Here is a 20627-nt window from a genome sequence, read left to right on the forward strand (position 1 = left end):
GCAATGAAGGAGACCTGGTTCGATCCTTGGGTCAGGAAGGTCCCTTGGAGGAGGAAATGGCAACCCACTCTAGTGTGATTGCTTGGGAATTCCCACGGACAGAGGAGCCCGGCAGGCTACAGTCCATGGGGTTGCAGGAGTTGGACACGACTGAGTGACTAAACCACCGCCACCTTATGAAGTATAATAAATATTGGCAACTGATTTACACTTTAATTTCCTGCTTAACATTAAATGAAGGTAAGTAATTTAATGTAGATTCACACAAGAAAGGCATCATGGTTTCACTTGTCTGCTAAGGAAAACAGTTGTCTGTTTTATTTTTTAGTCTCTATTTCCTTCTATTGAAAGTTTTACTTCAAGGGAAATGGGTTTTTTTCTCTTATGTAAATACAGACTATCCTTTTTAACTTAAGTAGTGAATAAGACTTGACCACTTACACGTATGTTTTTCTTTGCAGTTGTGAATGTAAGTACATTTTTTGAGTTTAAGTTTTAAAGTTTAATTTCAACCTTACAAAAAGGAGTTTAAGTTTGCAAAGCATAAGATTTTTTTTCCTTTACAATTCAGGCCTATTATTTCTGATATTCTTAAATAAAATGGTCTTCGAAGTCGCCTTGAACTGGCAAAACATCCTCAAGGAGGCCTAATGATTCTATTTCTTAAATCCAAGCTTAGTCATGTAATTTATTTTATGATGTTTTTCTTTGGGGATTGGAGGTTGGAGATTTAATTGAAATTTAAATTGAAATTACTTCTCTTCTGCCAATAAAAATGCTTTCACAAGATTAATAAAATAGCCCCTCCTGATTACCTTCCCCACCATTTTTCCATCCCGAGAAAATTTAAAAAATAAAAGCAAACAACAAAAACAGTATATATCTTAGGCACCTTGGAGAGGAAGACTAAACGTGCTCACATTTAGTAGAGACACATATCCTATCTTCCACGTGTCGCCAAGCCAGAGCACTCAGAAAGCACTAGTCAAGTTGACTGGAGTGCATGTTATGTGTGGAACACAAAGAAAAGGAAGATGAATAGCCCAGAAAGAGAAAACTCAGAGAGACATGAGAGCTGCCTTTAGAAACTGGAAGGGAAACAGGATTAAACTGACTCTGTAGGGCCCCTAAGGAGTGGAATGTTAGGAAGACAGATGTTGCCTCAGTGGAAGGAAGGCATTTCTAATAGAGCTGTCAGAGCTAGAAGGGATGCCGAGGCAAGAAAAGAGCCGCCTATCATGGGAAGGTTTTCAGCCTGGAATGGGTGACAACTTGACAGGGATGTTGGAGGGACGATCCAAATGTTGAAGGAGAGTGGGCAACTTGAGGGGCCTTCCAACACTGAGAATCAATGATGAAAATTTAATCACCAGCAAACACAGATATCTAGGAAGCCTAGGCATTTCTTATTTCCAAGTATTATGGGATTTGTAGGAGAGTCTATTTCTAAGAAGATGTGATGTCAGTACACTTTATGACTCAAACAGAAGAATTTAAGTACATTGATCATTTCACTTCCCCAGCCTATGGTTCAATTAAAATACTATGGCCCTGGGAAGGAACCAAGGGAGAATACATACAAGACCTAACAGAGTTAGTATCATAATCTACATTTAGTAAAATATTTATTGGGCACATACTAGTGCTAGGAGCTTCCCCAGTGGCTCAAGCAGTAAAGAATTTGCCTGCAATGCAGGAGACACGGGTTCAATCCCTGGGTCGGGAAGATCCCCTAGAGAAAGAAATGGCAACCCACTCCAGTATTCTTGCCTGGAGAATCCCAAGGACAGAGGAGCCTGGCGGGCTACAGTCCATAGGGTCATAAAAGATTTGGACACAACAGAGCACACACATTCATTCATTTACTAGTGCTAAGTACTGTGGATCTAAAGAGGAAATCCTTCAAGTACCTGCTGTTAGCACAGGGAACTATTCTCAATATTTTGTAATAACTTATAAGGGAAAAGAATCTGAAAAAGGACATATATGTATATATAATTGAATCACTGTGCTGTACACCTGAAACTAACATGATTGTAACTCAACTGCACTTCAACTATAAAAGTATTTACAGTAAAAAAAAAAAAAAAAAAAGGAAGAAATCCTTTCCGAATTACCCCAGGTAACTACCTGCACTCTGTTTAACCCTCTATTATAAGCTCCCTCTCTCTTGTATTTTAAATCTTTGTATGTAATTGTCTTCCACATTAGAAGTTCTTAAAGATGGGACAATTCTTTAGCCATCTTTGTACCACCTGCCATTAGCGTGGAAAAATGCAAGAAAAAATAAAATAGGCTCCCAAGGTGGGTGTTGAGAAAGAAAATGTCCTTATTTTTATGATAGGCTGTTTTCTCTAAACTAAGTATTAGAAAGGGCTTTCCTGGTGGCTCAGTCAGTAAAGAGTCTGCCAGCAATGTGGGAGACCCAGGTTCGATCCCTGGGTCAGGAAGATCCCCTGGAGAAGGAAATGGCAAACCCACTCCAGTGTTCTTCCCTGGAGAATCCCATTAGAAACAGTCTAACTTCCTCCCTTTATGTTTGCTGCGCTTTCACTTGACTTCAGATTCAAGGATATTATGAGAACATAAGAACAAAGAAGGGCAAAGCTATTAATTTCTTGAGCTCTCCAGGAAGGGAATCCCTATCATTTCAGAAAATCAGGGTTTTGGTTTCTATCTGAATGGTGTCTGTAGGGACGTCTGCAGATTTTTATCAATCGTCTTCCCCTTTCCCGTAGGTGTGTGGTGTCTGCTATGTTCTCTAAAGCAATATACACTTTGGATGGCACTCAGTAAATTACAAATAACGAATAAACTTGCCTCCTGTCATTTTGATAGAAACAAGCAGCATCCCAGGCTGTGAGTCAATCAGCAGAAGGGTCACTGCTCTGCCCAGTTTCCCAGAGCACCCTGATATGTCAGCTACCACAGAAAACTGGAAGTAGTTATTTGGGCTTCACAAGGCCAGTTCATTTCCTAGCTCTACCTGGACATATTCAATCTGCTGAGAGTAAGCCAGAGTTCTCCAGATATCAAAGCAGCCACCCTGGAAGGTGTAATTCAAGAAGTTCACATTGGGAAGGAGATTTTGATCAAATAAAATAGTGTAGCACAACTTGATGCTACCAGAGTTGTCTCTATGCCTGTCTAATTACACTGTCTCCTTACTTCTTTCCAAGCCAGCACTCATTCCGAGCCAGCACTCAGCAAAAACAATGGAAATCAGTCTCTCCCAATGGACTGCTTTCAATGTCAGATGTAATATACTTCCTTTCTAAGTCATTTTTCTCTTGAGCTGATGCTTCTGTCAAAGTTACCACTACCAGGAAATTATGAAATAGATACCCTCTACACTAACACATTGCTACCCAGATTATTAGTAAGATAACAGATGTAGAATTCCTTTAATTCACTAGTGTACAAGATAGAACTTTACATGATCCTCAGTCACTTTAAAAATGAATTAGAATTATTTTTTCTTCTAAGGGAATAAAAGCTAATAGCCTAGGAATATCCTAGGACTGTGGCTCTTTCAAGCTGTCTAACTATGAAAATCAACTTCAGATTTTGCAAATTATACAGATGCCTGACTCCAATCTGAGACCTGACCTATTAAATCAGATCTTTAAGAATGTACATCAGGTTTCAAGATTTTTAAAAAGCTTCAAGAGAAATTCCACTATGAAGCCACATTTAAGAGCTACAGTCAACAAGCTGGACTTTACAGTCCTATTAAGATATTTTATTGAGGCTACTTTTAATAAATGCATAGTAAAAACCAAAAAACACACATTTAAATTCAGTTTACAGCAGGAAACTTAAATTTGGATTTTAATTGGAAATGTCAACCATGTTTAAACCCTTTGTTTAAAAGAAAATTCTTTAAGACATGCAAAAAAGTGAAGTTGGACACATCTTATACTGTATACAAAAATTAATTCAAAATGGATCAAAGACCTAAACATAAGGCCTAAAACTATAAAACTCTTAGAAGCAAACCTACTAGGGGGAAAGCTTCATGACACTGGAAATGGCAAGGATTCCCTGGATATGACACCAAAATCACAGGCAACCAAAGTAAAAATAGGCAAATTGAACTACATCCAAAACTTCTGTACATCAAAGAATACCACAGAATAAAGAGGCAACCTACAGAGTGGGAGAAAATACAAATCATATGTCTAATACAGGGTTTATATACAGATTCATAAAGAACAACAACTGAACAACAAAAAGCAATCATGTTTACAAATGGCAAAGGATGTAAATAAATATCTTTCCAAAGATATCACAGAAATAGCCAACAAGCATATTAAAAGATGCTTAACATCATAATCATTAAGGAAATACAAATCAAAACTTCAATGAAATATCACTTCACACTCACTAGGGTAACTACCACCCAGCCCCCAAATCAAACCACAATGGTAAATAACAAGTGGGGGCCCGGTGCACTCTGGGTGGGAATGTAAAATGGTACACCCACATTAGAAAACAATATGACATTTTCTCAAAAATTAAAAATAGAACTACCATATGCCATAGTGATTTTACTACTGGGGACATATATATAAAAAAATTGAAAGCAGGCTCTCCAAGACATATTTGCACATGCATGTTCAGAGTAGCACTATTCACAATAGCCAATAAGTGGAAGAAACCCAAGTATCCACTAATGGCTGAATGGATAAACAAAATGTGGTTTATGCATACAGAAGAATACCGTTTAGTCTTAAAGGGAAGGAAATTTAACATGTGCTACAACATACATGAACCTTGAGGATATTATGCAAAGTGGAATAAGCCAGTCACAAAAAGACAAATACTTACCAATTTACTTATACAAAGTATTTAGTCAAATTCATAGAGACAGAAAGTAGAATGGTGGTTGTCAGGGGTTGGGAGGAAGGGGAAATTTGTTGTTTAATGATTACAGGGTTTCAGATTTGCAAAATGAAAAAGTCTTGGAGATTGTTTGCCTAAAAATGTGACTATACTGAATACTACTGAATTAGAAATCATTAGGATGGTAAATTTTGTGTTGTGTGGTTATTTTTTTAATCACATTTTTAAAAATGATATAATTTAGGAAATTTGCTATAGGCTAAATTTTGGTTAAGTGATTTCTAGTGTCATACTATCTGCCATTATGAAATCCAGAAGATTTCATCTAAATAAATAATCTGGGATGTAGTTAAAGCAAAATAAATGAAAAAATCTGACAAACATTAAAAAAGTATAGTAAATGAGAGTTAAAACTTTCTGATGGCTAATTACTCAGCATATAAATAACACCACCAAAATTTTATACGTGATACTTTTATAAGTAGATATACCAGGTAATGTTGAATGTTTTAAGACATGGTTATACATTTCAAATTGCTGTGATTGAGAATCTGCAGCCATACATCCTCTCGAGAGTTTTATACCCCAAATGTAATCTCTCCCTTTTTTCTTTAAACTGAGAATAAGGAGGGGGTAATTTACCATACATTTAGCTCTTCTTCGGGAAACATCAGATTAGTTTCTCTGGGTAATTCTAGGCTAGATTGTTATCATATTCTGCATGGGTAGGAACCAAATAGCATATAAAACACACTAGAAAACATTCAGCCCAAGTGTAGCAATGAACATTTTCTCTAAAGAGTCCTGAGACATTAAGCTGGCAGTGACTAAAAATTATTAACAAATCAGCAGATTGTGCCTATGCTGAACAAAAAAATGGTTGCTGATATTCAATTTACACATTGATGTGTAGTCTGTTTTGAGCCTGATAAAGAACAGACCACTGTCCAATAAAAGCTGCAACATCTGTGATTGGAAATGACCTAATAGACATGACAGAGAGCCCCAGTTCTCTGTATTTGAACAGTGAATTCCTTCTTAGCGTAAATTCGTAACTCAACAAAGTTCCTTAAATCCATAATTAAACTTGTATAAAAATTATTAAGTTTTGAACTGAACTTCTGTTGAAATTATCTTTTTATTATGTACACCAATAAAAATATGGAAAATATTTGTACAGATATGATAGTAGAAACCTTTAAACTTGGATCAGTGGTGCAGTAAACAGTGTATTATTTATCAAATGCTTACTGTATGTTCACTTTCTCATTTTAGCCCACTGCCACTATATAATGGAGGGGTTCTTATTCCATCTAAAGCTAGAGAAAGATAAGCTTGAGAAGAATACATACATTATCCTAGATAACCCAGATCAAATGTACTAGGGGTCTGGATTTGAAGACAAGTTCTCTTGACTCCAAAACCTTTTGCTCTTACCTCTGGGCACTATACTTTCTCCAATTTTAGCACATTCACCTTCACTAATCCAATTGAATGGTAGGAAAAAAGTCCTGGGAACATATACTACATTTGATTCATTTTTAGAAGATAAATTCTAAGTTTAGTTTTCAGAGATGTATCTGTTACATCTTGAGGAGCATTGTGATGCATGAAAACTTAAATATTCTTTTTTGACAATCTCTAAATTGCTATGGTTTTTCCAGTGGTCATGTATGGATGTGAAAGTTGGACTGTGAAGAAAGCTGAGTGCCAAAGAATTGATGCTTTTGAACTGTGGTGTTGGAGAAGACTCTTGAGAGTCCCTTGGACTGCAAGGAGATCCAACCAGTCCATTCTCAAGGAGATCAGTCCTGGGTGTTCTTTGGAAGGACTGATGCTAAAGCTGAAACTCCAATACTTTGGCCACCTCATGCGAAGAGTTGACTCATTGGAAAAGACTCTGATGCTGAGAGGGATTGGGGGCAGGAGAAGAAGGTGACAACAGAGGATGAGATGGTTGGATGGCATCACCAACTCGATGGACATGAGTTTGGGTGAACTCCGGGAGTTGGTGATGGACAGGGAGGCCTGGTGTGCTGCAGTTTCATGGGGTCACAAAGAATCGGACAAGACTGAGCAACTGAACTGAACTGAACTGGACTTGCATATAAAATTCCAATTTACTTAAATACTCACTACTTTATATAATGGAATATCATCTTCAAAGGCATTATAGTCATTGAGAGGTATCAAAAACTTCCATTGTTTTTTTAAAAAACTAAATGATAGTAATAAAAAAACAGGATAAGTATTTTAATTGGTGAGAAATACCATGTTGGCATTAGAATTCTAGAGTTTTACAATTGGAAGTCACCTGAAAAATTATCACAATCTTTTTCACATTGCATTCAGGGTATAAATTAATCAGGAAAAATAGTCTGTTTTCTTTCAAAGTATCTCAGAAAATTAAAGATATGCTTTCAATAATCCTGGGTTCTTTAAAATATGTTTTTGTGGTCTAGCTTAAGAACCATTAACTGAGGTGTACAATTTCTAACTGCAGAGAAATCATTAACATAGTCCTGGAAAAATCAGTCTATGATAGCCTACTAAATTCATCTGTCCATTCAACAATTTATCTAATCAAGATAAAGAACTGCTTAAAGGATTTCAGTATCCTAATCTGAAAGTGTTATTGTTTGAAATAATAGTGCTCACTCTCAAAGTCACAAACTCTTGGAAGTCACACAAAAATATAAATTTTCTAATCCAAAGTGCTTTATGCTTTATTTATCTTTACAATTTGATCTCAGATGCTTGGAATTTCAAAAAATTCAGGCAACATCATATAAATATATATGTTATCTCTAAATGGAACTGTGGCAGGACTACAAACATGCCTAGGTTAGTAAAGACTGTTCTAACAATTGAAAAGAGAGTCAACAGAGGGGAGGGGAAGGGATAGTTAGGGAATTTGGGATGGACATGTACACACTGCTATATTTAAAATGGATAACTAACAAGGACCTGTTGTATAGCACATGGAACTCTGCTCAGTGTTATGCAGCAGCTTGGATGAGAGGGGATTTAGGGGAGAATAGATACATGTATACGCATGGCTGAGTCCCTTCACTGTGCACCTGAAACTATCCCAACATTATTAATCAGCTATCCCCCAATACAAAAGAAACAGTTTTTTTAAAAAGGGGAATCCAACCAAATTGGAAAACCAGTCTTACCTGAAATGTGTTAAGTGTCTCTGAATGTCAAGGTCTAGAATTGGAGTGGGTCTGGAGGATCCCAGCGGTGATCTATCTTGGCTCAAGAGGTCTTGAAATTCTTTACAAATTTGTCTAAAATGAAAGACTCAAAATTAAGGTTGAACTCTTTAAACAGGGTTTTAATTTCATTGCATGATATCTTTCCAAAAGTTTGTTTTCTCTTTTAAAAGAAGGCTTGATAAAATTTCACAAAACAACCTCCGAAGTTCCATCTACAACATACAGGTGAGGAGGGACGAATTGACAGAATAACACTGAAACATATCCATTAATATATGTTAAATAGACAGCCAGTTGGAATTTGCTATAATGATGCAGGCAGTTCAAACCCAGCACTCTGTGACAACCTAGAGGGGTGGGAAGGGGTGGGAGGTGAGAAGGAGGTTCAAGAGGGAGGGGACATATGCACGCATATGGCTGATTCATCTTAATGTTTGGCAGAAAATAACATAATATTGTAAAGCAATTATTCTCTTATTAAAAAGAAACATAAAAAAATACAGGTGAGGTTCACAATGGCAACTATGTCTCAAGTACTATAAGATGATCATTTAAATATATCAAAAAATTTAAATGGAGGTTAAAACATTGCTTTAGTTCTTGTATTAGGATATTTGAATATTTTTGATAATTGAATAAACTAATTTATAAGTTGGCAAATCAACTGCCGTACTGTTTAAACAATAGAACAAGTTACAATAAAGTTAAAGCTGAGGAAGAAATGAGGAAAAAGCAAGTACGGAAAAATTTAGCTTATGCTAAGCAATTCAAGTACATCACACATGAAGCTGTATCCAGAGAAGTTTCAGAATTTCAACCTTGATGTTTGATTCTTCTTCTTAACTCACTGACTTAGGAGAGCCTCCAGACTTAAAAACAGATGACAACTTTGTAGGTTTCCTTTAGGCAATTATTATATCTTACGACAGTTACTGAGTTATTATTTTTATGCTTGATTTCATTCTTATTTAAATTGTTATTTATGAAGCTACAGTAAGAAATATTCTTATTTTTTAAGCAAAATGTCACATTATGAATTATGTAATGCACAAGATGATCTTTGATGAATCATAAATTCTAACTTTATCACTTACGTCATTGTCCTTAAGGATATAACTTTTTAGCTGATGTCTGAATTTAAAGTTCTGTTTTTCCTTTGACCATCAATGTTACGCTATCAATTAAAACTCCCTAGCTTTACCCTAACACAGATTAGTGTTAATCATACTGAATTCTAAATTCAATGAAGAGGTTTACTCATGTTTTTCATAAATCAAATAAATGTTTTGTCGGGTACATTTTTCGATTCCCAAAACTGTCTAACTCATTTCTATTCCTCTCTTTAAATAACTGTCTAATTAATCAAAATATTTGGTTAATCAACAAAGCCCTGGGAACTATGAGGAGTTAGGAGGCTAAGGGCATTTAACAAGCCCTTCGTACAATTGTATATTTGGCAATATAATTAAAAAGAACAGAATCTGTTATTCATAGAGGTTAAAAAAAATATGCAGCCCAATGTGCCAAGGCAGATCAGTAACTGGGTCTCTCATCTAAAGAATTTTGAATTTTGTATATATTTTGGATACAGCTGTCACAGTCTTGTGAACAAAGGTGAACTAATCAGAATGTAATGAATATCCATATAGACTACTTCATTTCAACTTTGAACATTTTATTTGAAAACAGCCAGTACTTTACTGCTGGAAAAATGAGAAACTACTCAGAACACATGTTGGATGTACTAATATGTTCCAGAAAGGCATTAATTCCAAAACTCTCCTTACTTCACCTACTTATATTAATGACTACTTGTATTTAGTACATTTGCTATGACTGCATAGTCTCTGGTTCTTCAATTCTTCATAAGGTCTAAAAAAAGATGGAATGGATATATATAACCACAAAGACAAATTATTTTGTCTGTTTCTTAATTTCTAGATGTTTATAGCCTATCTACTCTTGTATAAAATAAGGTAATTTGAATTAGTGAATTCAATTCTTGCTTAACATTTAATGGTCTGCTAATGTCCAGCTATGGGCAGAGGGATCAAAGAGAACTACATGTTCTTGAAATATTTTTTGAAATCAAAGTTCAAAATATTACCTAAAATAATATATACTATTTAGATCCCAGGTAACAGGGAAATACTACTCCTTATTGAATCCACTACTATAAGACAGATGTCTCTGTATAACTTTGACAAATATGAAAGTACTGATGCTTCCCTTACTTCTCCTAACTTCTTCTAATGTTTACTTCTATGAAAATAAAATCTCAGCATCCATTTGAATGAACTGGCTTCCAAACACTCAGAGTGATGGGAATTCTTAAGAAAATGGAACTTGTGTTTGGAATGGTAGCACTGTTGTGGATGGTAGGGGTGGACAGTTATAAAGACATTTCTGGAAGAAGGAGGACAAGAAGGATTTCTCTGGATCAGGGAGTGAAATTCTTGGAATATGCATGATAAAACCACAATGAAGTGATTTTGAGGTATAAAATATGAAGGTGTTTTACTTTGGGTAATTAGTATTGGGGGATAATAGTATCATTCAGAGGTTATCACATGGCTATACATATTGGGAAATCTGTAAAATCCTGCCAGTTACAATGCTTTGGGAACACCTAGAAGATGGGACCTAACTTCTAGCACTATAGGTTTCTCTTAATCTGTAACAAATTGTTATAGTCTCCTGAGATTATAGATAGAAAGGATAGAAATGAACAAATGACATGTGTTGGGTTGGCCACAAAATTCATTCAGGGTTTTTTGTAGCAATGTTGAGTTCCTTCTGGAAAATCTGAAATATGGTGGATAAAGTCCCCTCTGAGTCCAAAACTGTTGGAAGAGGGAAAGAGTAGAAACAAGGCAGAAGTGAAGATGCCCAGGGAGATAACAGCACAAAAAAATCGAGGTTTAGGTCTTTTCACTAACAAGTATCAGGAACTTCCCCGCCACAAAGCTCATCTCAAAATTTTAAGTCCAAATGCTACATCCCTCACAACGTTCTTTCTCTAACTCTTGGTCTTCATTCTCTTTCTGCTATTCCTTTCCCCTTTATCTCCTTGTTTTGTCTTTTCTTTTGCCCTACCTTATGTTTCCCTTCTCTCTGGGGGCAAGATGAGAGAGCTATCTAGTCCTCTCAGAAAAGCAATGAGTAAATATATCTGAAACCCAAGCAGTGACAGCCATGAGCAGCACAAACACCAAATGAGGGGTCTGCATTTCTTGGGCAAGCCTGTTGGGTATCCCATATAAAACCTTACATTTTAAAAAAGACCTATCTTTCATTGGATGGGGTAGAAGGAGGAATATTTAGTTTTTGTTTTATGCATTTTGAGACCATTTACATTTTAGCCAACATATCATAAGATCATTTTTTGAAACAATGTTTCCAACGCTATCTAGCATATACTTTCTCTTTAGAAGTTTCCCCCAAATAAGAAACTAATTTATACCATCTTTCTAAATTCCATATATATGTGTTAGTATACTGTATTGGTGTTTTTCTTTCTGGCTTACACTGGGACGACCCAGAGGGATGTTACGGGGAGGGAGGAGGGAGGAGGGTTCAGGATGGGGAAAACGTGTATACCTGTGGCGGATTCATGTTGATATATGGCAAAACCAATACAATATTGTAAAGTTATAAAATAAAACAATTTAAAAAAAGAAAATAAAAAAGAAACTAATTTATAAATGATAAGTTAATCAGCTGGAACTATTAGTTCTAAAATCTGAACATAGAGTTAGGAAATTAAACAAGACTATTAACAGTCTATATGTAGCAATAACTTATTTTAGTAAAGAGAAGAGAACAAGAATTAGCTACCACTTGACAGATTTTGGTCTAAAAATCTGAATGTGACTTGAGCAGTACTTAAGTACTTAAGCAGTACTTCTACTGGGTTTTCACACAGTAAATGGTAGTTCTTCCTTTAATTATCAAAAAGTTTTCAAGTTTGAGGGAATATGGAATCATCTTATGCAAGCTTCCTCCTTTCTGCATCATTTCTCTCATTATCTTAATTCATATTTTAATTGAGCTTTTTACAATTTGCATAAGTTCTCGTACATTCTTTTTCTTTTTGACAATATCACAAGAAAGCTGGGACAGTACAGTGATCATTTGCTTAATCACATACAGGAAAAAAATGAGGGCACTGACGCCAATCCTGGATCCCAGAGGTCTCCCTGTTACCTCTCATGTATCTGGGTCCTCAATTTTTGTCACACTCCCTGAACACTTCTAATGTCTCAGATCTTTATCCTCATTTACTATGGCACAGTGAGTGGCTTAGACCAAATTACATGTTTAATACCAACTAACTGCCATATCTGCCTGGAACTTACATCTTCTAAACACATTTTTCTCCTAAGAGTTCCTGTTATTCTGAAGAGGTCTTCTAAGAACTTTCATCAGGGTCAATGGTAGCTCCATCACTAATACAATTGGCAAATCTTGCTACGGGTACCATGTTGAGGAGGTCCTTGTTTAATACATCTAGCTGCTGGTGTGGGAGACCCTCTTGTTTTAGAGAATGGGTGTTTTCTAGACTGTTTTCCCTCATTCAAAGAAAATGAAAAAACAGGATGAAGCACACAGAGGCTTCCCCATTCTGCTTACTTGGTGGCTAGGATCATCTTTTTTCTTGCTGTCTGTTCTTTCTGTTCCATATGTTGTCTGGCAAGATGTTCTCCTACTGCTTTTGCTGGAAACTCTGTTTCACAAGTGTAGCCAAAATCTCGAGCCAAGTGTAACGCCTCCCCTGTTGGCAGACAATAAAAGTCAGTTTCTCACTGATGTCCACACTCAACAAGAGGAACACCTTCTCTTTCCTCAAGCCTCATTCCTGGCTGTGGGTCAAATGGATCATTTTTCCTATTCATTGTAAACAATCCAAGAGGAAAGGAGCTTTGGGGGGGTGGGTGGTGAAGAAACAGAAGTTACTTACCAGGCAGGGGTATGTGGAAAATTGTAGGAGGAAAACCGGAACCACCGTCAAGCAGTTCTGACTCCCCGCAAGGCTGACCATTAGACCAGACGGACATTAGAGATCCTACATTTTAGCGCCCTGGGCACAAAGCTCTATGGGCATGTCATTTTGTTGCTGCTCAACCTATAACCTATTCTCAATGTCACTGAAATATTCAGATATCTTTTCCATGATATCTTCCCTTGTGGCTTCCATAATAGCTTCCTTGTGGCTCAGCTGGTAAAGAATCCGCCTGCAATGCGGGGGACCTGGGTTTGATCCCTGGGTTGGGAAGATCCCCTGGAGAAGGGAAAGGCTATCCACTCCAGTATTCTGGCCTGGAGAATTCCATGGAATTCCATGGGGTCGCAAAGAGACACGATTGAACAACTTTCACTTTCACTTCACTGCCTTTTCCATGAGACCTATCAAAACATTGACAAAGGGTCCACATAATTTTTCAAAGAAGTTGGAACACTTTGGAAAGGCAAATAATCGAATTATGTCAATTTCATAACATTATGTTGCTAAAGAAAGCATACTGCAGAATTACAGAACTAGCGCTGTCAGGCTTTATGGGGAGCCTCAGTGCCTTTTAGCACTATGTACAGTGCTTCTTCAGTACATTATTAGAAATAATAATATTTTAAAGTACAGTATAATGATGAATAATGTTTGTTCTTTCATATAATCTAAACCCTGAGCAAACTTTTAAGACAAAGGGTAAAATGACTTATCGGCAAAGTAAGATTTGGCCACGGCTGTCAGTTTGGAAAACAACAGTATTTTAAAAACTCAATCAAGCCAATTCTTACTTGACCATTAAAACTTTAAAAAAGCAAGGTCTTGCTACATATGTACTAAGCATCTATTTTGCTCAAGGTGCAATGCTAGGCAGGAGTAAAGGGGGTATAAAAAGACACCAAAGATTGTCCCTGTTTCTGGGAAGATGACAATCATATCAGTGATAGTAGTCACAGCAACAATAAACCCAGAAAACACCTTAGTAGCACTTCATAAATTATATTGCATCTATATAAGCATTATCTATAATCTGTACATGTTCATTAACATTATTCTAATATTGTATATAATGAATGCTGTCATATTGTATTACAAGTATCAAGTGACTATTAGAGATAAAAGATTTTCAGAGGAGAAGAAGGTGGTACTCATGGAAAGGTGACCAAACAGTCAATCAAATTTTGCCATGAAGAAATTAAAAAATAGTCAGGTTTGATGTGTCAAACCTCATGTCACTCGTTTGGTGATTGGCCAAAGCAATGTATTTGATTCTGTTTTATATTCATAGAATAAAGAGTAGTCAATAAATCAATACCAGGAAGAAATAAAAACGATTAATATTACTACAGAGAAGGAGGAAAAGCTTATAGATAAATACACATAATAGGCTAACTAATTTCAATGAAACATCCCTTAGTAAAGATACTATTTTTTTCCCTCCAGAAAAAAAGAGAAATATTAATCTTTCAGATTGGGAAGCTCATATTTATAAAAATGACCCCAAAATTATCAACAACAGAAAACAGGAAAACATTTTAGGATAGTATAGAGCTGAAAAAATATAATCCTGAGAGTACTTTTCCCTTAAATTTTTCTTAGACACATTTTTTTCCCTTAGGATCTTTAGTTGCAAAAATGTAAATAATAATGTTCAATATTTGTTTGTGGGATTTTTTTCCCTAAAAGCTTCTATCTCAAAGGTTTTTCCTTATCTGTCTTAAGAAGAAAAAGGAACAAGACGAAGGGTTCTTTAATGATGGTTTAGTTATGTGATTTACGCCCACAGAGCTAATGGAAATTGGTAGGGTTCCTGCTCTTGTTTATTTCACAGAAAGGCACACTTAGCCTATGGAAAGCTCCACTGTCACTGTGCAGATATTAGTTAATACCCTGATTTGAAGTTTCAATGTGTACAAATATTAACCATACATCAAAATCAGACTTCCATTTATACAAGTGTGTTTAAATTTTATTTATGCTACTATGAGACATGAATGTTGCAATTCATCCTTTTCATTCATTCCCTGAGTCTTTAACAATTTTTTTCATTCCCCAAACCTGAAAAGCCCTGTTCTAGGCCTTGGAAGAGTCTAATATAAAAATATGATAATGTGGTCAAATGCTAGATCAGATAATGCTTTGTGAATGATCCAGTCATAATTTTCCCCTTAGTCTGTTTCAAAGCAGTGGCAGGTCTTAAGTTAAGACTTTTATATTCATGTGGTAGAAAACATCATTTTTCCTCCATTCAAAATAGAAAGATGACAAAATGGATAAAAAAGGTCTCTATATTGACTAGCCTGGGAAGTGCTAATTATTGGAGGGTCACACTTTTGGATAAAGCTGCAAGGTATGAGTAATATTTTAAAAGTGCTTATCATAGGAGTTGATCACCCTAACCAATTAGGAAAGAAAATGTGTGCTTATTTGACAGAAGGCACAAAGGTTTTTTTAAAGAAGGGCATTGTAGGGATGTCCCTGGAGGTCCAGTGGTTAAGACCTTGTTTTCCAATGCAAGGGGTGCAAGTTCGATCCCTGGTGGGGGATCTAGGATCCCACATGCCTCGTGACCAAAAAACCAAATGCAAAAGCAGCAATATTGCAACAAATTCAATAAAGACTTTAAAAATGGCCCACATTAAAAAAAATCTTAAAAAAAAAGGACATTGTAATGCCATGTAGGATGATGACTTTTGCTAAGAAAATGACAGAAGGGAGATAATTCAAGAAATTTCAAATGTGAGGTAAACAATCTTAAAGCTTGACCCAGCAAAGAATGGCTATAGCACCTGACCAGAGAACAAACTCATGTGACCTTAGGACTCAGAAGTATTTTGCAACTAACACAAACACCTTTTATAACTTCATCCTTGTAGAGCAAGTTGAGTTATTTAAATTGATACATCTTCATATTGCGATATTCACACAGAAATTGATATTTAAATAAAAATTTAAGAGACTATTATAGATATACACACACACATATATATGGATATATGTACATTTTTTTCCTCTACTGTTTGTGCAATAGAAGGAGGAGTGAAACAGTGCATACAGGGGAATGGCAGCATGCCTCTTAAATTTTATGCTAAAACCTGATTCTTGGGGATCTGGGTCATTTTATGCAAAGCTCTCACCGTGGAGAAGTTTTAAAAACACTTTGGATGGAACAGCTGCTATTTACATTTGCACTTTCTTCCCTTAGCTCTGTTTACTGCTTTCTCCTGCTTGTGAGGTAACATTGTTACTGGATGTACAGGGGTCCTACATCAAAAGAAGTGGCAAGTGAAGACACTCTGATGTGTAGTTAAAAGGTGTAGACTGTGCCACAAAGCTGTGGGTGTGAAAACCCAAGAATGAATGACTAAATGGGTCCATGAATTAAAAGCCACACGATATTCAGGAACAATGACAAATCTATAGTTCAATCCTGTACCACAGGCATCATAGAGTGAACAGGTTTAAGAAAAATGAAATGGGGGGAGCAGAAAAGCATGTGAATAAGACGTTGGGGGATTCAACTGATTGGTAACAATAAAAATCTACAAGCGTCTCTGTCTCTGTGGGGGGACAAAGTACCCATGTGAACAAGTAGGTGCAGTAACCTGGGGTGACAGTGATCCCTGAAGGGCTATATCCCATACAGCAAACATGGCTGCTGTTGCCTCATTTCTGGGCATGACGAGGTGGGCTGCCCCATGGTGGCTGTTTTCCAAAGTGGATTTAATCTCTTCCTTTATTTCAATGCATTGTGCCACCTGACAAACCAGTGCTAGCCCACCCCCACTTTTTTAAACCACCGAAGCAACACAGTAACTTTGGCGAACACCTCCATTGTTATTTCATGCCATTGCAAGACTTACTATTTTAGAAGTAGGTTACATGGGGATAGTAAGAGAGCTTAGAGTATTCTCAGTGCAAGGCTTTAGGCTCTCTAGGCCAAGGAGTGCCATCCTCCCCTTCCAAAAAAGGGGAAACCACTCAGGGTTTTCGATTTTTCAGCAGGAACAGTAGCAGTTGACGACCCATGTTGAGGATCTCTCTCCAAAAGTTGGTACAAGCAAAGTTACAGAATACGGGAAGAACATAAAGAGAGAATTTGCTCCCTGGTTTCAGGGCATTCATTTTTCACACTGTAAGGCAAAAAGGAAAAAAAAAAAACTGAAGGGTAAATATTAGGAAAAATGTAAATGGCAATTATTGATGCAGCCCAGAAATGGGCAGTTAATGGAAAAATGTTTTATGAAGAAAGTGAATTGCTCATTTTCCTGACATTCTGGGTTTCCCCATTATTTTACCTGAAGTAGATCTAAATGCATCTTTTTCAAAGATTTTTAAAAATTGGAGTATAGTTGCTTTACAGTGTTGTGTCAGTTTCTCCTGTACAACAAACATGAAATCAGCCACATGTGTACATATATTCTTTTCCTTCGCATCTAAATGTAGTTTAAAATAGAAATGAACACATCTGATTTCAACCTTTTATCCAGTCATTAAGGATTTTTTTCTTCCTTTACAATTACTGTATTTTAGAGGTAAATATATTTTAGACAACTATCAATAAATATATAAAACTAGTTTGTACTAAAGATACTTCTACATTATTATTCACTGGATAATTCTCACCAAACGTCACTAACTGCATTGCCTTAGAAACTATTTAGGTTTAACTTCTTACTGTAATACTCAGTAGTATTCAATGGACGCAATAATTCATATGTGTTAAATTCTACTCACATATCTGTGATTTCAATTTTAGTTACATGTATGGAAAATAATACATTCAAATCTATCTCTGGGATTATTCCAAGAAGTATCTATTGGAAAGCAAATTTGAGAGTATTTTCAAATCTAGATAAGATATTATATTAAATAAGTTATCTTATAACATCAAGCTGCAGTAAATCCTAAAGCTGAAGAACAGGCTTAATGTATCTGTTATAGGCATCCAGAAAGATTCTAATAGGAGTGCATTCTGTAACACTATATATCATACAACCTGGGTTATAGATAAGGGTCTTATAAGGTGGTAGTTTCTCTATTTAATGATGATTTTGTTTCAATACCAATACTTTGTTTTCAAAGTGATAGTTTTATTCCCCATTCCATGCCCTGTACTTAGTACAGTATCTGATTCATAATAGGTACTTAGTAAACATTTCTTAAATGGAAAAGCTTTCAAATATTTTATTGGCAAATTATAACAGTCTTGAGAAGTACCCTTTACAAAGAATATAAATGAAAAACTAGAGCAAAAGAGAATTGCTAGAAAGAATGAAATAAAAAAAAAACACTGAGTATATCATTGTATCAGTGAAGCCATTGTTTTTCAACCCTTGCTATTCCCACAACCAGGGGGTCTGTTTAATAGGTGTATATACAAGTGCACACAAACACACATACACACACACACTCACACATACACACATCAGGGTTTCATCCTATATCATTTAATCTCTGGAGCCAGGGCATCTGCATTTTCTGAAAGCTCCCGACCGCCTCTCTAGCCAGGTTTGAGAATTACTGTCCTGAGGTGAAAGGAAAGCGTTATGTGGGAAGGAACTCTACAGCTTCCCCCAAACCAGGATTCTGTGGCTTATGCAAAAGAAAGCAGTTGCCACAGAGTTAATATTAAACTGTAAAGACCTCTGTCTGTCTGGGTTCTCTGTGTTCTGCCTTATTGGCTTTAACACAGTACACACTATAGAAACAAAAACAGCTATGTGGTGGTAATGGAGACATAGCATTCTTGGGGGAAAAAAGTCATCAGTCTATTAAAAACTACATTTGTATAAGGAGATTTAATGTAAGATAAAACTTGCTTATCATAACAGTAGGGGGAAATGAATTATCAATAAAAGATGTTGGGACAACTGGCTGGCCATCTGGGCCGAAAAAGCAAATAAAATTATATCTGTATCATATATCCAACAACAAAAACCCTCCAGATGGATCAAAGATTTAAAGTATAGATCCACAAAGTAATTAGAAGATAAGGTAGGAGAAATATTTTATAATCTTAGAATTAAAAAAAGGACTTTCAAAGTATTATAATAAAAACTAAAAGCTATGGAATAAAATATATGAGAAATAGGATTATATCAATATAAAAAAGTTCTGCATGATATAGACCTGATCAAATAAGCAACCAAACAAAAAAGTCGTAATAGCAAACAGACAAACCAGAGACGGGGTGGAGAGGCTTCACAGCTCATATCAGAAACATACAACCTGTTTTCCTTGTATATAATGAGCACTTACAGATGAATGAGAGATATGTCAAAAATTACCCCACCAGTACAAAGTGAATAGACAAAAAAGCTCATGAGATTTTCCCAAGAATATACTTAATCTCTTTCATAAAAGATGGAGTTCATTTTTTTCCAAAGTAGCAAAATAATTAGCCTTTAATTAAAATAAATAAATTTAATTTTAAAAAAATAAATAAATTGATAGTACCCGTTTTGGACTAGTGTATAGAGGGAAGTATCAATACTTCTTATCTCCATCACTGATAAAACTATAAATTTAAAACTACTGTAAAGAGCAATCTTCCAATAATCTCCCAAAATTACAAATGCAAATATCTTTTGATCCTATAACGCATTCTTAGGAATTCACTGAATAGATGTACTTGCATATCCATAGAATTATTTATATAAATGTGAGCTTGCTCACTGTAGCACTATTTGTGAGAGCCTATGTGATATCTAGTGGAGTACTGGTTAAATACTTTATGATGCATTTAAACAATGGAATACTGTGAGTGTTTAAAAGAATGAACAACTTGAAAAACTGAAATAAAAAGAACACTAAAATAAGGTGTGAAAAAATGTGTAGGACAGTATGTATAGGTTGCTATAAATTTTTTTATTTATTAAAAATAATTTATTTTTAATTGAAGGATAATTGCTTTACAGAATTTTGTTGTTTTCTGTCAAACATCAACATGAATCAGCCATAGGTATACATATGTCCCCTCCCTCTCGAACCTCCCTCCCATCTCCCTCCCCATCCCACTCCTCTAGGTTGACACAGAGCCCCTGTTTGAGTTCCCTGAAACATAGAGCAAATTCCCATTGGCTTATATTGCTATAATTTTTAAAATGAAAACCAAAACTATGCACAGACACAATACACATACACACACACACACACACACACACACCTCCTTGGAAGAAAACAGACAAACCAATAACATTGCTTTCTTCCAGGAGGGGAACTAAACGAAGGATAAAGTGAAAAGAAACTATTTCACTCTTTTGTAACTTTTGGGTTTTTACCATCTATATAAATTATCTATTTAAAATTATATTAATTAAAAACAAAACTACTCTCTGACCTAGATCTTAGAAAGTTTTTATTCAAAACTCAAATATTTGTTGCAAATTAAAACCTAAGCAATTTCAAAACTTCCACTACTATTCAATGGGCATTAGACAGCACTAGGAATTATACAGTTTACAGTTTTATTAGAATACCTACAAATTTTGATAAATCTAAACAATGGAAATAAGCAGAAACAGGAGTGTTTGAAAAGCACATTAGTTGGCATA

At 35.7% G+C, this 20627-nt stretch overlaps 1 protein-coding gene across 1 annotated transcript in view; it reads right to left on the reverse strand.

Annotated features, from left to right (window-relative positions):
• TFAP2D (transcription factor AP-2 delta) overlaps positions 1-20627 on the reverse strand; it is a 58916-nt gene that overhangs the window by 13155 nt on the left and 25134 nt on the right. The window contains exons 6-7 of the mRNA XM_055574657.1: positions 12699-12840; positions 8025-8138 (exon numbers count right to left, since the gene is read on the reverse strand). Coding sequence (XP_055430632.1) covers positions 8025-8138; positions 12699-12840 — 256 coding nt within the window. The remainder of the gene's footprint in view (positions 1-8024; positions 8139-12698; positions 12841-20627) is intronic.

This window comes from Bubalus kerabau, chromosome 3 (assembly GCF_029407905.1).
Source record: "Bubalus kerabau isolate K-KA32 ecotype Philippines breed swamp buffalo chromosome 3, PCC_UOA_SB_1v2, whole genome shotgun sequence".
NCBI lineage: Eukaryota > Metazoa > Chordata > Mammalia > Artiodactyla > Bovidae > Bubalus > Bubalus kerabau.